The sequence below is a fragment of the Plecotus auritus genome (genome assembly GCF_963455305.1).
Source record: "Plecotus auritus genome assembly, chromosome: 2".
NCBI lineage: Eukaryota > Metazoa > Chordata > Mammalia > Chiroptera > Vespertilionidae > Plecotus > Plecotus auritus.
The window spans coordinates 31,791,592-31,806,739 of NC_137771.1; the positions used below are offsets into that span (position 1 = coordinate 31,791,592).

The 15,148-nt window shown below is 54.7% G+C and overlaps 1 protein-coding gene across 5 annotated transcripts in view; it reads right to left on the reverse strand.

Moving 5' to 3' along the window:
* Positions 1-847: 847 nt before the first annotated feature.
* KCNQ4 (potassium voltage-gated channel subfamily Q member 4) overlaps positions 848-15,148 on the reverse strand; it is a 56,566-nt gene continuing 42,265 nt past the window's right edge. Inside the window, exons 9-14 of one of the 5 annotated variants that reach the window (XM_080655106.1) lie at positions 14,675-14,731; positions 10,170-10,387; positions 8,356-8,455; positions 5,845-5,976; positions 3,607-3,736; positions 848-2,979 (exon numbers count right to left, since the gene is read on the reverse strand). In XM_080655106.1, the coding sequence (XP_080511232.1) occupies positions 2,686-2,979; positions 3,607-3,736; positions 5,845-5,976; positions 8,356-8,455; positions 10,170-10,387; positions 14,675-14,731 (931 nt within the window). In that variant the 3' untranslated portion in view covers positions 848-2,685. Of the gene's footprint in view, positions 3,030-3,606; positions 3,737-5,844; positions 5,977-8,355; positions 8,456-10,169; positions 10,391-14,674; positions 14,732-15,148 lie in introns of all 5 variants that reach the window. The other 4 variants (XM_080655105.1, XM_080655107.1, XM_080655103.1 and 1 more) reach the window with 4 other exon arrangements.

Genomic DNA, 15,148 nt, shown 5'->3' on the forward strand with positions numbered 1-15,148 from the left:
GCTCTGTAGTCTGTCATATGAGGGCTGAGACTCTTCAAACCACATTGCTCCTTTGTTAGCTGCCTTTGACAATAAGGGACACTACGGGAACACTGGAAGGCAGGAGGAGTGGAGACCTCCTTCTTCCTTTGCTTACCAACCTTATCAGCCACAGCCTGGTAGCAACAATTGATTGCAGCCTCCGGCATTTTTCTGCACTCCCCATCTTCACTGCATCCCCTAAGAGGGACTATCACCAACCAGATAGCAACCCCTCTTCAGACCTCTGAGCCCAGCACTTTAGGGCGCATCCCCAATCAAGCTTGTGGTTTTTGCTAACCCCAACCTCTTCCCTTGTGTAGCTGCTTTAGGAGCAGTAGCTGCTTACTGCAGTGATTTTTCTCCAGGTTATCTCAGTGTTCTCTTGTGTTTAAGAGTAACACAAGTGTAACCCATTCCCTACATCAGTGTAACCCATTCCCTATAGAAAATTCTCTTTGCTGAAAAACCTAGTATAGTTTCTGTTTCCCTGACTGGGCCCTGGCTGATGTATACCATTAGGAAAGTGGCACCACTCTTCACTGAGGTACTGAGCCAAAAGAAAGTTAATTTGGAGGTTCAGGGGGTCATCATGAGAGGTCAGCTTGCCTGAGAGGAAGGCTGAGACAGAAGACAGAATGCTGACGTGTTTTATTACCTGGATCTAACTATGCATTGAGCCAAATCCAGCCCTTGGACTTTTCATTATCTGGGCCAATATGTTTCATTTTTGCATGGATTGAGTTTTTGTTGTTACAATCGAGAGTCCTGACTAATCCAAATCACCTCCTCCCACCCCCAGGCCAGGTGCCCCACACCACAGCCACCAAACAGCCAAGGCCAACCACATCCTACAGAAAACTTTAATGAAACCAATAAGTTAATAAGTTAACAAAGTGAGGTACTTGCATATCTGAGAACCGGTTTGGTGGAGAACCTTGATTGCGGAAGGAGCAAGGGCTTCTTCCCCAGTCTCCTTAGTCAGAGGGTAATCCCATTCTCCTGCCCCTCTCCACAGCTCTGTCTCTGAGGGGCCAAGGGGTGGCTCTCTGGGGACAGTGCAGCGCAGGTGAGGTTAGCCAGGATAGGCTCCATCCAGGGCATGATGGTTACATGCAGAGGGCATGTTGGGCAGAGGCTGGGCACCATGGGGCTGAGCAAGATCCAACCCCAGCCCTGGCGCTGGTGCATGCAGGTCCCCAGTCATGAGATGCAGGTGGCTGGGCCTGAGCCCCTTGTTCACTGGTACCCCATAGAGGGTCCCCCTACACATCACTCTCCTGCCACCTGCAATAGCTTTGCAGAAGAGGGACAAAGAGTAGGGATACCAAAGAGGTGCTGGGGGCCTGGAGTGGATGGGGGTTTATGCCAGTATAGGGGCTGCCAATTAAAGTGAACAGTGGGGTATGGAAGGAGGGGAAACAGTGCATGTGAGTGCTGGATGCACAGTTGGTGCCTGAACAATGGTGGTTGCTAGGTGCATTATTTTTCTCTTTGGGAGTTACAGTGACTAGGAAGGCAGCAAGCCTAGATAGAAGTGGGCCTGATAACCATCTGGGGAGGGGCCTGGGGTCTTTCCAGTGCTATCCAGGCCCCAGAGGCCTAGGCCTGAGTTGTGCTGTGGGGACACCAAGGAGGGCCCTTGGGGACAGGCAGAGGCAGCAGTTAGGGCTCCTGGACCAGTGAGGAGTAGATCTTCTTGAGAGAGGAGAGCTGGTAAAGCTCTGGGGTGGGGCCTAGAGAGACCTGGGGTCACTTCAGTGCTCCCTCTCCTACCTGGATGGAGTGGGGGGCACCACTTAGTGGACATCATCCTGCAAGGACAGTCCACTGTCATCAGCTGCAGAGGCCCCGGAAAGGCTAAGTGGCTCTGTGCTAATGTCTCCATGTGTGTCATTGTGTGTCAGTGTGAGTGTGAGAGACTTTCTGCATGTCTGGGGAAACGAAAGAAACATGTTCGTGTGATGTGGGAGCATTGTCTGTGGGAGATTTGGTGGAGAACACAGAAACGTGTGCTGTCGAATGTGAGTGGAGGGCCAGAGAGAGAAGTGGACACCTGGCAGGAAGAGGGTGCTCCTGGGAGGGGACACTGAAAAGGGAAGAGAGGCCCAGATGCAGCTCTTGGAGGAGGTAAGGGAGAAACAGGCCCCATGCTGGGTGGGGAGGGGTGATAAGCCAAAGAGTGGAAATGGGGACCATGGCCAAGCAGCCTGAGACCAGCTACTGCTGGGGGCCCATCTCCCAATGAGGGATGGGCAGAGGGACCCCATGGGGGTCCCCAAAGTTGCATATTTAACATAGTTTGCATATATGGTGCCCACCTGCCTTATGGCAGGGTCCTGTGCTTGTGGGTACCTGTGAGGGCACCTTGGGCCCACCCCCAAGGGGGCAGGGACTTGGCGGGAGGGCTTCCCTGCTCTGTCCAAAGGGCGGGCCGAGAGACCTCACCTTGCATAGCTGGAAGCTGGTTCAAGACCCAGAGCCCCAGCGACCCGCTCCCACTCTCCGAGCAGTGCCCCTGCCGCGGGCGGGTTGGGCCTTGATGGAACGGGCAGGGCACGGGGGCCCAGAGGTCGCGGGGCAGCGTTGCTGCTACCCTCTGTGCGGCCTGGCATCTCACGCTCCTGAGGTGTGGCCCGCAGCCCGTATCTCGCCTACCCAGGCAGCTCAATACTGCGCATGGCCTCTCTCCCCGCGAGGGGCGAGTTCAAGTAAGAGCAGAGTCCCCAGGCCTCCGGGGAGGGTCCGAGCGCCAGGCCGAGGGGCTGGCCGAGTGCGTCCCAACGCTGAGAAGCCCCTCAGTCCATGTTGGTGCTGACCGAGCGGGAGATGCTGAGCGTCTGTGCGGAGATGGAGATGTCCTCGTGGTCCACGGGGCTGTGGTAATCCGAGGTGATGTCGGGGTCTAGCAGCGGCACTTGCATGGTGCCCAGGCTGGCCGAGGTGCCAGAGCGCAGGCACCTCGAGTAGAAGCCCAAAAGCAGGTCCAGCTTGTGCTCGATGGACTGCACCTGGGGGCGGGGCGGGGCGCGGGTGGAGGCGGGCCTCGGCCCGGCCTGGAGGCGGGACTTGGGGCCGCGACCCGGCGACGCTACAGGTGGGGGTTGGGAGCAGCGCGGCTACGCGGAGGGCCTGGCCGGGACCGGAAGCTGGACGCGGCTTGGAGGAGGGGCTTGTCCCGGCAGGGGCGCGTCTGGAAAGGCGGAGCTCGGAGGGCGGGACGAAGCTGGGAACCTGGGGCTTATTCCTCCGAACAAAATTAAATTGGGTCTGGATGGAATAATCCGGGCGGTCGAGAGACACCCAGGCGGGGTTAAGTAGGTGGGACTCAGTTGGGTTTATCTGAGACTATAGCAACCTGGGGCGGGGCTTGGCAGGAGAGGGTGGGTTTCTCGTGGGCGGGCTTACCGGGAGGCAGGGCTTATCTGTGGGGCGGGGCTCTGCTTGGGCCTCCCGGGCTGGTGAGTGGTCAGGGCTGCGGCTCTTGAGAAGCGCACCCTCCCCTTGCGCTTGTCCCCGCGACTTTCCAGAGCGTCTGGGTGGTGGACTAGCTCTGCCACACCAATGTAACGCCCTCCGCACACTCACCTGCTTCTCCACCTTGACCACGCGGCCCATCATACTAATTTCATCCGCCGCCTCCGTGTCCGAGGGCCCCTTGTCGCCCTTCTCCCGGGCCTTTCGGTCCCCGGGGCACCTGCCCACAATTTGGTCCACCCTGTGGGGAAAAGGAGCCGTCAAAGGGCTCAGACACACGCCACCCCTCCTTCCCACAAGATCTCGAGGTTGCCTGCTGAAAGGGGAGACACGGCCTGCACTGGTGTCCTGAGGGAGGGGGCCTTGCCAAACGGAGGGACTGGCCATTGCTTTGAGGGTGTTCCAATGAGCTGAGCAAAGGCAGCACACAGAAGCACGACAAGTAACACAGCCACCTAGTGGGAGGACAGGTGGGAAACGGACTTGGAAAACAGGAAGAGACACAAGTGGGGATGTGAGTTACAAGGTAGACAAGGCTGGAGCTGGCCCCACCTTATTTTTCTGCTCTCCTTTACAGCGGAATTCCTGAAAGTTTTCTCTACCCGCTATCTCCAATTTCGCTCCTTCCGTTCTAAAGCCTACTCCAGTCAGGGTTTCATTTCCACTACTTCATCAAATCTACGGTTCTCAAAATCCCAAATGACCTCCATGTTGCTAGATTCAATGATCATCTCCCAGTGCTCATTATACTCGCCCTATTAGCAGCGCTGGGCACATCTGAACACCCCGTCTTCCAGTACTTTCTTCATTTGGATTCCCAAACACCACCCTCTCCTGGTTCTCCTACCTCACTGGGTCTCCTTTGCTGGCTCCTTTATTCCTACTACCTCTAAATACTGCAGGACCCAAGATTCACTCCTGGAACCTCTTCTATGCATTTACTCTCATTCTCTGTGATGTCTTCCCTTCCAGATGTTCATTCCACTACACACTGTCGACACCAAATCTGTATCTCCAGCACCATACCTCTCCTCTGAACCCCACACCCTTCTAACTGCCAGATCATCACTCCATTTGATGTCTGATAGGCATCACAAACCCAACATGTCCCAACTTTTCTGATCAAAACTTGCTCCACTCATTGCCTTCCCCATGTCAACAGACAGCAACTTTTCCCTCTTGCTTCAGCCAAAAACCCTGGCTTCATCTTGGACTCCGTTTCTCCCCCTCTTGCACACCATCAGAAAACCCTGTCAGCTCTATCTTCAAAATACTGTATATCTAGAATATAACCATATCTACCCTTGGTCCAGGTCCCCATCATCACTTGCCTGGATGTCTGAAGTAGCATCCTCAATGGTCTCCCTGCTTCCATCCTAGTTCCCTTATAAGCCATTCGCAACACACCACCTAGGATGATCCTTTTAAATTATAACTCAGATCTCATCAGTCCTTGCTCAAAGCCTTCCAATGTTCGCATCTCACTTTGGATGAACACCAACATCTTCACTGTGGCCTACAGGGCTTTATACAGTCTAAGTGCCATTAGCCTTCTAACCTCATCTGCTACTTCTCTCTCCTCAGGCACAGCAGGCTCCTTGCTGTCCCTAGAACAACACTCCAGCCACATGCCCATCTCAAAGCCTTTACACTTGCTGTTCCCTCAGGAAAACATTTAAACAGCCACAGGGCTGCTTGCCTCGCCTTCAATTTTTTCTCAGATATCACCTTCTCTCCTATTTAAAATAGCAAACCCCAATACTCTAGCCCCCTTTTTTTTTCTTAGCATTTTTTATTGTCTGACATATTCCATCTGTTCTCCTTCCACTAGAATGAAGGCCTCAGGAGGGCAGGGACTCTGTTTTGCTTTCTACCATATCCCCACTACCTGGCAAGTAACAAATACCAATGACTATTTCTTGGGAGAATAAATGAATGAACAGGCAGTGAGAATTCTGGCCACCGAAGGGCAAAATGTAGGTGATTTGGGGTCTTGGTATGAGAGTTCTTTCTATATGCTGGGTGGAGAGAAGTGCCAGGGAATTCCAAAGGTATGGAGGACAATCCCCTTGGAGGGTGGGAGGTTATTATTTTAAGCCCATTATTTTATGACCAGGAAACAATCATCTAAAGACATCTCCTGAATTGTGCAGGCCAATAGGTTCTCACAGAGGACCTGCCGCTGGCTCATTCTTCAGGGGTCTGGCCTCAGCCACGAGAAACTCCAGCCTCCGTAGCGGCCCCTAGGGGGCACTCGGTCTTCGCTCCGGCTTTGGACTTGGGACCTAGTGCGGAATCTGGGGCCAAGGCCTTCCTGCCCAGCTCCTGGGTTGGAGCAGGCGCACCCACCGGGTCTGCAGGCTCTTGATCCGACCCAGCATGTCCAAGTGCCCTGCCGAGTACTGCTCTATGACGTCCTTCACGTCGTACGGTCGCAACGTCTCCTTGAATTTCCTTTTGGCCACCAGGAACTTTAGGATCCTGTGGAGGGAGTGGGGGAGGGGGAAGAGTGTCTCAGAGGGAATTCTTTTCCGGCCCTGTCACCGTCCCTTTGCTGCCTCCTTGTCCAGTACCAAAGCTCCTCCTGCTTGGACCCCGGCAAACAGCCTCTGCTGAGTCTCTCAGCCTTCCTCCCTACCCACCATGCCCCGGGACCCATAGTTTGGTATTCTTGAATGTGCCTATACGTGCAGTCACATTTGCCTGGGAGGGCAGGGACTGGACTTGGTTGCTCCCTGCTAGGTGTGACACTTTTGCTGATGACAGCTTGGACAAAGACATTAAAAATATATATATATATATATTTATTATTGATTTCAAAGAGGAAGGGAGAGACAGAGAGAGATAGAAACATCAATGATGAGAGAGAATCATTGATCGGCTGCCTCCTGCATGCCCCCTACTGGGGATGAAGCCCGCAACCTTGGCATGTGCCCCTGCCTGGAGTCGAACCTGAGACCCTTTAGTCCGAAAGCTGACACTCTATCCACTGAGCCAAACCAGCTAGGGCTGGACAAAGACTTTTTTTTGCATCCCTCAGCAAATGCTTGTTAGCACAGCTGTGCTGGACCCTGGGCACCCAAAAGGGTGTCAGATCCAATTGCTGGCCTCAGGAGCTCTGGTCTGAGGGGGGCGCCAGAGGACATAAACAATTATGGGCTGACAGGAGCCATGTCAAGGAATAGAGAAAGAGGGCTGGGGGCCATGACAAGGGAGGCATTGGCTGGTTCATCAGGGGGCAAGTCTTAGGGAGGGGGGGGGCGGACAGAGGGAGGCTTTCTGGACATAGGCAAGTAGGACCCTGTATGAGTGAGTCAGGTCAAAGTAGCCGAAACAAGTTTGGAAGGAAAGGGAGGTGGGGTGGGGAGTATGCGAAGACGGAAAGGGATTGGCCTCGAGATAGAGGCTGAGGAGGGTACTCAGCAGAGCCCTGAATCCCTGGCATAGATGGGGCAATGGGAAGTTGGGTGGTGGGGAAGGGTCTATTCTGCCAGCCTTGGAGGGAACCTGGGAACCTGGGGCTTATTCCCCCAAAAGAAATTTAGGCAGGAACGCCAGCTCCAAGGGACGGGCCTGAGCTGGAAGGGGGCAGTGGGGTGAGATACAGGACAGCTGTAAGCAATTCAGGACTGAAAGACTCCTAAGTCTGAGTTGATTTCACCAAGTTGATTCCTGTGGCTGGGACAACAGGGTGGATGGTGGTGCCACTGCCTGAAATGGAGACCAGGAAGAAGAACAGGTTTGAGGCATGCTGGGGGTAAGGAGTCTGTGGGGTGACCAATGAGTGTTGACCTGGGCAAGGTGGCAGCTCAGGCGTTGTTTTCTGGAAGCTAGTCATTTGGAGGGGAGAGATGGGATGTGCAAAAAGAGGGTGAGAAGAGAACTCAGGTTCTCGGGGGTTGGGGAAGAATCCAGCTGACTCTGGTTTTTAAAGGAACACAAAGGGAAGAGGCTTGTGGGCAGGTGCATCAGCCAGGGAAGAGGAAGTGAGTCTGGAAGGCCTGGGGGTGAAGGCATCTCTGGAACTCAGGCTGGAGACAGAGACCACGCCAAGGAGCTGGGGGGGCCAGATCCATGCTGGGCCGGGACTAAAGGGCTCAGGAGACTCTGGTCACCCCTTAAGTGTGGAGGCAAGGAGACTCAGTAGGGCAGGGGTTTTCAAACTTTTTGACCAAGACCTACCATAAGAAATATATTTTACTTCAGAAACCAGTACACACATACACACAGGCACATAACTAAAAACACAAGTTTCATACACATCATTTACCCTCACTACTAGGATGCACACTGATATTTTCTTTTTTTTTTTTTTTTTATGCTGCCCATGGCCCACTAAATTGATTTCACTAAGTTGACTTCAAATTGCTGTGACCTGTGGTTTGAAAACCATTGCTCAGACCTGGGAGAACAGACAGGGTGAAGTCAAGACACAAGGAAAGAGAAACTGTCTGAAACACAGGTGGAAGGAAAGAGCATATAAGACAGACACAGGGAGAGACCGGCAGGTGCTGATGCATGCCAGGGAGAGCGAAATAAAGAGAAAAGAGCCTGACGTAAAACGAGCAAGAGGCTGGGAAGAGGAGCAAAGAGGATGCTGCGGGCGTGAGGAGAACGACCATGATGGGCAGCTGAGCCAGCCACCCCACCCAGCCAGCCCTCCCATCATAAGAGTATGCGGAAACCCTGCTGGAAGCCATATGCCACCTTCGCGCCCACCCACACAAGGGTGCGAGGCGGGCAGCAGCTGGTGTGCCCAGGATCTAGGCCAGGCCTGGCCATGAGGGCAGGCCCCAGATGGGGAGCAGCAATGGGTGGCAGATGAATGGGGGGAGGACCCACCTTAGGCTTAAGTCTCACCTGACAGAGCGGATGACCGTCTTTACCGCAGGCATGACGTCATCCACCGTGAGCTCACACTGGTAGCTCTTCTCCTCTGCCACTTCCTCGGAGGGGCCCTCTGGAAAGTCAGGGGACCCAGGTGGTGGCAGCAGAAGGGGCCACTCCCACCACATGCCAAATTATACTGAGAAGTATTGGCAGGGAGACCAAAGCCCAGAAAGGGCCCAGAACCTTCCTGGGGGCACAAGGCAGACCAGATACCAGCCTCCCTCAATGCCCTACCCAGAGTGGAAATCCCCAGTTCATTGCACGGCATCTTCCTGTGGCCAGACAGGGTGAACACTTACCTGGTCACCAGGCGGAAGCACTTCTGGTCTGGCCTGGGGCGAATGGCACAGAGCCCTAGAGGAAGCCCCACTAGTTCCATCACCCAGGATGGGGAGTCCCAAAGAAAAGGGGCTGTGGCCTCTGCACACAATCATGCACAGTCTTATCCTTCAGCCAAGAGGGAAGGAAGTCAAGGGCTGGCTCCCCTGCCCAGCTCTGCCACTGGGAAAGGCCCCTAAATCAAGTCATTTCCTTCCGGATGACAGAAATGGCTTTTCAAGGCTGCTGTCCTGCACTGCACAGAGAGGTGATGCTGTCCTGGGCCCTCAGGGCACAAGGTGGTGGGAGGCCAGGTATATTCTTGGGCATGGAAAGGAGGCCCCAGGCACCAGCCTTGCCCAGACTCTCATGGGTCAGCACCTCCCAAAGGCTGGTTTGTGTGGATCCAGGAAAGACCTCTCCGAGTTGTCAGCCAGCAGCGCATTAGGGGCTGACCCAGCACAGACAGAGGCAGCATAGCTGAGTCCTCTCCCTCCAAGGTCAAAGGGGCTTCCTGTCCCCATCCTCTGTCCTTGTTCACCCACCCCCTCCTTTTCGCACCCAGGGGTCTGAAGCATGTCCAAGTTGGGAAAACTCTTCCGGGGAACTCGGTCCAACCCTCTCGCTGTCCAGAACAGGACATTGGGTCACAGAAAGGGGCAGTATCTTGCCTAAGTCACAGTTCAAGTCAGGAGCAGAGCTAGAACTCAAAAAAGGGACCTTTCTGGTTAAAAAGTGACCCCCACTAGGTTTACTGCCTTGTGTCTCTGGCTGGGCTGGGTGAAGAGGGGCAGGATGTGAAGCCTGGGCTATGGAGTGGGACAGACCTGGTTGAGGATAACAGCTCTGCCACTGACTAGCTGAGAGAGCTCAGCCTCCAGGTCTGTGAAATGGAGACACAAACAGAACCTATTTCCCAGAGCGGTTGGGGAAGTAAAGCAGAGAATCTACCGTGGGACTGTACACAGTCCCAGCTCACAAGTATGGACACCTGCTCCTTCCAACGCACGTTTGTACTGCAACTAGAGTAGCTTTTGATGAGACTTACTATATTCCCAAGATCCTTCTGTTCACCTCCCATGGATAATCTCCTTTAATCCTCACAATAATCTTAGGAAGTATATTATCATCCCCATTTTAGAGAAGATGAGAATGAGTCCTAGAGAGTCATTCCAGGACTTTACTCAAGACAAATGGTAAAGCCAGGATTCAAACTCAGGGAGCCTGGCTCCAAAGCCTGTGCCTTTAACCACTACCAGATGCCACCCTCTGCATCCTCATCTGATTCTCAGTCTGGAGCTCTGCAAAGCAGGTATCAGACGCCCATTTTACAGACCAGAAGGTGCCCAAAGATAGTCAATCAGGTGCAGAGCCAGGACTGGAACAAGTCTTTCCACCCCCAGCTCAGACTCTGTCCCCACCCTGCCACCCTCAGCAGGTTCGGGGCCCCAGGCCCCAGGGCTCACCCTCAGCAGAAGAGCGGGGTTTGAGTCTCAGAGAGGCCCGGAAGCGGGTGCGGTCATTGAAGCTCCAGCTCTTCTGGACCTTGGTGGGGCTGGTGGCCTCACCCACCTGCTCGCTGCTTGGGGAAGTGGCCATTGATGGCGGTGCCAGGTGCTGCTTGGAGGGGCCTGTCCGCCGCTGGGAGCTGCCTATGCGGATGCGGTCTTTGATGCCCATTCGGCTGCTGGCAGGGCAAGTTGGGTGGGGGAGAGAGCCAAGTTAGCTGGAGCTGGAGTGGGCATGAGTAGAGACATAGCTGACTTAGGACTCGGGGGTGGCTGTTGGGTATGGTTCTCCACCAAGTGGAGACTTCCTGGGATGGGACAAGGGTGTGGTAAGGGGGGCCCTGACTCCTACAAGAAGCTAATCCAGGGTCAGTCTGAGCAGATCCTCCCCCCGCCCCACCTCCCACCCCTCAGTGCCCAGACAGATAAGGGGTGCACAGGAGACAGATGTCAGAGTGGAGGGAGTGATAGAACCCAAGAAGGAAGTCAAAGACGGACAGGAGGACAGGGGAGCTGGCCTGGCCCAGATGGGTGGGTGGGTGGAGGTGGTGACCAGCCTGGGCAGACTGGCTGTTAAAGGATGGAGAAGCTCGCCTGGCCACGCTCACCAAGGTGAACCTCCAGCCCCTCACTGTACCCAGGGGCAGGCTATGCAGAATTGAGGCTATGTGTGTGTGTTGGTATGCACGCATGTGACAGTGGGTACACATGTATCAGTGTGTGTACATAATGTTGGTGTGTGTGTACATGTGTCCACTTATATTTCCTCCTTTCCCCACTCATGGGACTCTCTAATCCCATACTGGTCAAGTCAGGGCTTTAGGACCTGTCCAACTGCACAGGTAGCACTGCAAAATTCCCGAGGTCTCCCCTACACAGACTCCAGGGTAAGTGTGCCTGAGGCCTGCAGTGGATGGCTGCTGAGGGCCTTGGCCCAGTTTAGCTGCTGGGCCCACATGTATGCCCAGGACACATAGAGCGTCTGCCCTCCCGGGGAAGGTCTGTAACCTGTTCTCCTGAGGTCTCCCCTGCTCAAACTCTGCCCACCTGGGCTGATAACCTACCCATGTGGTCATGGATCCCCCCTCCACAGCCCTACCCATCGCCTGTTCACTAAGCCCCCAGAGAATAGCACCTACACACGTCTGTGCTCATATGGGCACACACACACATGTCTGCATGTACTCAAACTTCCTTTTCCACATCTCAGTTCCCCACCACATCCCCAAGCCATGGAGGAAGGCAGGTTGAGGAGCTCAGGTTCCCCAAAACAGGTCCTGGATAACCATTACCTGGTAGAGTAACTCTGTGTCCAAGAGGTTCAAGGACCATGTCATCGCTGTTGGAGCAGGACCTATGCAAACGTCCCCCATCCCATGCCCTGTGGCTGCCTCCCTGCTGTGCTTTGCCACTTGGAGGGCCCCTGGCAGATAGGTTTGGGGGCCCTTCTGCCCCAAATGTCTAGGGCCCTGGCTCAGAGAGCATCAGCCAGTCTCAGAGGAGCCTGAGGTGGGGCAGGAGTTGGGGGACAAGACTGTGTCACCTACTTTCCAATCAAGGGGATGGCAGAGGATAGATTCTGGTTTCAGGGTTGGGTGAAAGCCAGGATCCCCCATGCTCAGGACATGGGGTCCAGAATACAGAGTCAAGGTACTGCGGTAAGGGAGATCTTGAAACCAGAGGCAACTGCAGGAAGGCAGCCAGGATACAGAGCCATCCTTAAAGGCTGGGGCCTCTGCCCAGAGGGGAGAGGTTATAGGTCAAGGGTTTGGGCCCTGAAATCAGAAGGGAAGGACAGGGGTGGCCCCCGCAATCTAGCATGCTGTTTTCTGGCCCAATATCCCCTCAACACATCCCCAAAATTCCAACCAAAGTTTGAGGTTGGCTCTCCCAAACTTTCCTCTGCAGAGCCATTCCTTCGAGCTCTCCTCATGCTGGCAAGCACCCCCACACCCGCCCGGCCCGTGCAACCCCTCCTCCTGTCCTCCACTCCTCCAAGGGGGAGAGGAAGAGAGGGAGCTGGAGAAGACCCTGACACTCAGCCAAGGGCCTGGAACTCCAGATCTCTGCACCCAACACATCACTCCAGTGGTATTCTGGGGGAAGGGGGGACCTCCCTGTCATGACAAGTGAGCAAGCAAGACAGCTTGCACTCAGCAGGATTTATCCAGGGAAGGTCTGGGGGCTTGTACTAGAGGCCTTGAAAGGTCCCTTTCCAGCTCTGATTCTGTGACGGTTGGTGGATTGTGGGTTCTGTAACTTTCCAGCGAGCCAGAGGCCCTGGGCTCTTCTTTGATGTAAGAAGGCTGTTTCCCCAGGGGGGGCTAGATTCCAGCTCCTTGGACAGGGCCCAGAAAATGGCTCCTGTGAGCCTCTCTGGAGCCTAAAAGCTCAAAGAAAATGGAAAGAAACCTGGCACACGGTGGACATGGAAAGAGCGCCTTCCTTTCCCAGGCTCCTTCGAACACGCAAGGTCCTGTCTCACTGCCTCAGCCCTCCAGCTCTCAGCCACTTCGTGGGGTGGGTTCCGTATTTTCCATCCCTGTTTTATAGATGCAGAGGGAGGTGAAATGACTTGCCCAAGGTGGCAGAGCTCCTGTGGGTGGAGCAAGGACTGGAACCCAGTCTTCTCTGGCTATACACACTGTGTTCTTTCTCTGGGACAATTAATCACCCACACTGGGGAAATTTTGCTCGCTAGGGGACACTTGGCAATGTCTGAGACATTTCTGGTTGTCACATTGGGGTGTGCTCCTGGCACCTACTGAGTAGAGGACAGGGATGCTGCTAAATATCCAACGATGCATGTGGCAGCTCCTGATAACGAAGAATTATTGGACCCAAAATGCCACTGTTGCCGAAATCAAGAAACTCTGATCTACGTGATCTGTTGGTGCCTGGGAGATGGACGGGGTGGGCTTGACTAGGGCTGTCCTATTGGGGGAGAGAGGGGGGCAATCTCTGAGCACAGGCGGCCCTCTGGCTGACTTGGACCCAACCCCTGTACTTACTTCCACAAGGGATTTCTTTAAGGACTCACCATTTGGCTGCCCAAGGCCAAGGTCATGGGGAAAGAGAGGCAGCCTACTCTTTCTGGTGCTGCAAACAGCACCTCTTTTCAGGACTGTGGAAACAGCCTCCCCACTGGCCCATCTGCCTTGGCCTTGCCCTTCCTGACTCCCATGCCCACACGGCCAAAGTCATCTTGAAAAGGGGCAGATCTAGAGACTCTCAGCTTAACCCTTCAGTGTATACCCACTACCTACAGCCATAGTTTCCCAACTCTTTTTTAAAATAAGTAAGGTCTTGACTGCTCAACATGCCAAATCAAATGAGACCAATATCCATGGAGCACTTCCTATGAGTCAGGAAGTTTGTGCAGAAGTAGATCCTATTATCATCCACAGTTTACATCTGAGGAAACTGATGCACAGAGGGCTTATGTCCAAGGTCCCTGAGCGAGTGAGTGGCAGCCAGGTTCAGACCTAGAATCCATGTTTCTAAGAAACACCGCCTCTAGCTCTGGCACTCACCTCCTACTCATGGGCCCCCAGTCCACAAGGCTCCAGAGGCACTTTGGGGAAACCCAGGACTCCATGAGCCCAAGCTGCCAGGCAGTGCCAAGAGGATGAGGCCCACACTGGGCTTTGGGGTTCTTCATGACCGCGCTCTGCCCCCAACCTCAGCTCCTGACCTCCCACTCTCAGATCTGGCCACGCTGGGCTACCTGGTCCTTTGCCATAGCTGTGCTCTCTCTCGCCTCCTCATCTCCTTGGCCTATGATGCCCTCCCTCACACCCACTGTTTTTGGGACCTCCTGGGGGTGAAGTGCCTGACCCAGGCTCCACAGGCCCTCTGCTTCTCTTTTGCTACACTTATCACACCGAATAGCAATTACTCTGCAACTCTCCAGGCACCGTGTTTTATTCATCACAGTGTCCCTAGTGCGGGCCTGGCATGGGGCAGCTACCAAGGCATGTGGTGGTGATGTGGCTAAAAGAGCTGGGCTCTGGACTTAGCAAGGGAGGTGCCAATCCCACTCCTTCAGGCATCTGCTAGGTCCCCTCATGGGCAGTGGGGAAGCTAAACCCAAGGCCCAGCAAAAGTCAGAGTGGGAGGGACCCTCATAGAGCCTCTAGTTCAATCTGCCCATTGCACAGATGGGAAACCAAGGTCCAGAGAAGAAAAGCAGTTTGGCCAAGATCACACAAGGGGTCAGCAGCAGAGCCAGCACTCATCCCAAGCCTCCTGTAAGTGTCCCTCCTGGCAGACTGGGCACCAGGCCCATGCCCCAGTCTTGGCAGAGGCATCCCCAGGAAGGCAAGGGGCTCATTGGGGCCCCAAGACAGATGGCAGGCGGCAGGCACATGCACCTTGTCCTTGGCCCATCCTGTCCCCCTCTTCAGCCCCCAAAGTGGGTGGGGCAAGGAGGAGTAGGGACAGGAGGAGCAGGTAAGGGGTACCTCGGTCTCCAGCTGGCGTGGATCCGAAAGAAACTCCGTTTATTACTAAACATCTGGCTGGAAAGTTGAGAACAAGACACAAACAGAGGTTAGTGGGACGGAGACAGGTGGGCAGAGCACGGGGAATTGCCAGGATGGGGCCAGCCTCCTGTTGCTGGTGAGAGAAGGCCCCCCCACCCAGACATCCTCTGGCCCACATTCCCAGACGTTCTCAAGCTTTGCATGAGGATCTCCTGGGGAGCAGGTTAAATATGCAGAATCTGTGTCTGTTCTCCAGAGGTTCTCCTCCTGGGGACCTGGGCAGAGATCCAGCTGTCTGCATTTTCAACTAATACCCCACCGGATGCTGATGCAAGAGGTCAGTGGACCAGGCTTTGAGAAACACTGCTGTAGCACCTCATCACGTGACCCCAAAGAGAGGAGGCTCTGGCCCTAACAATGGGTGCCCCAGGAAGTCCTGCTCCTGTAGTCCTG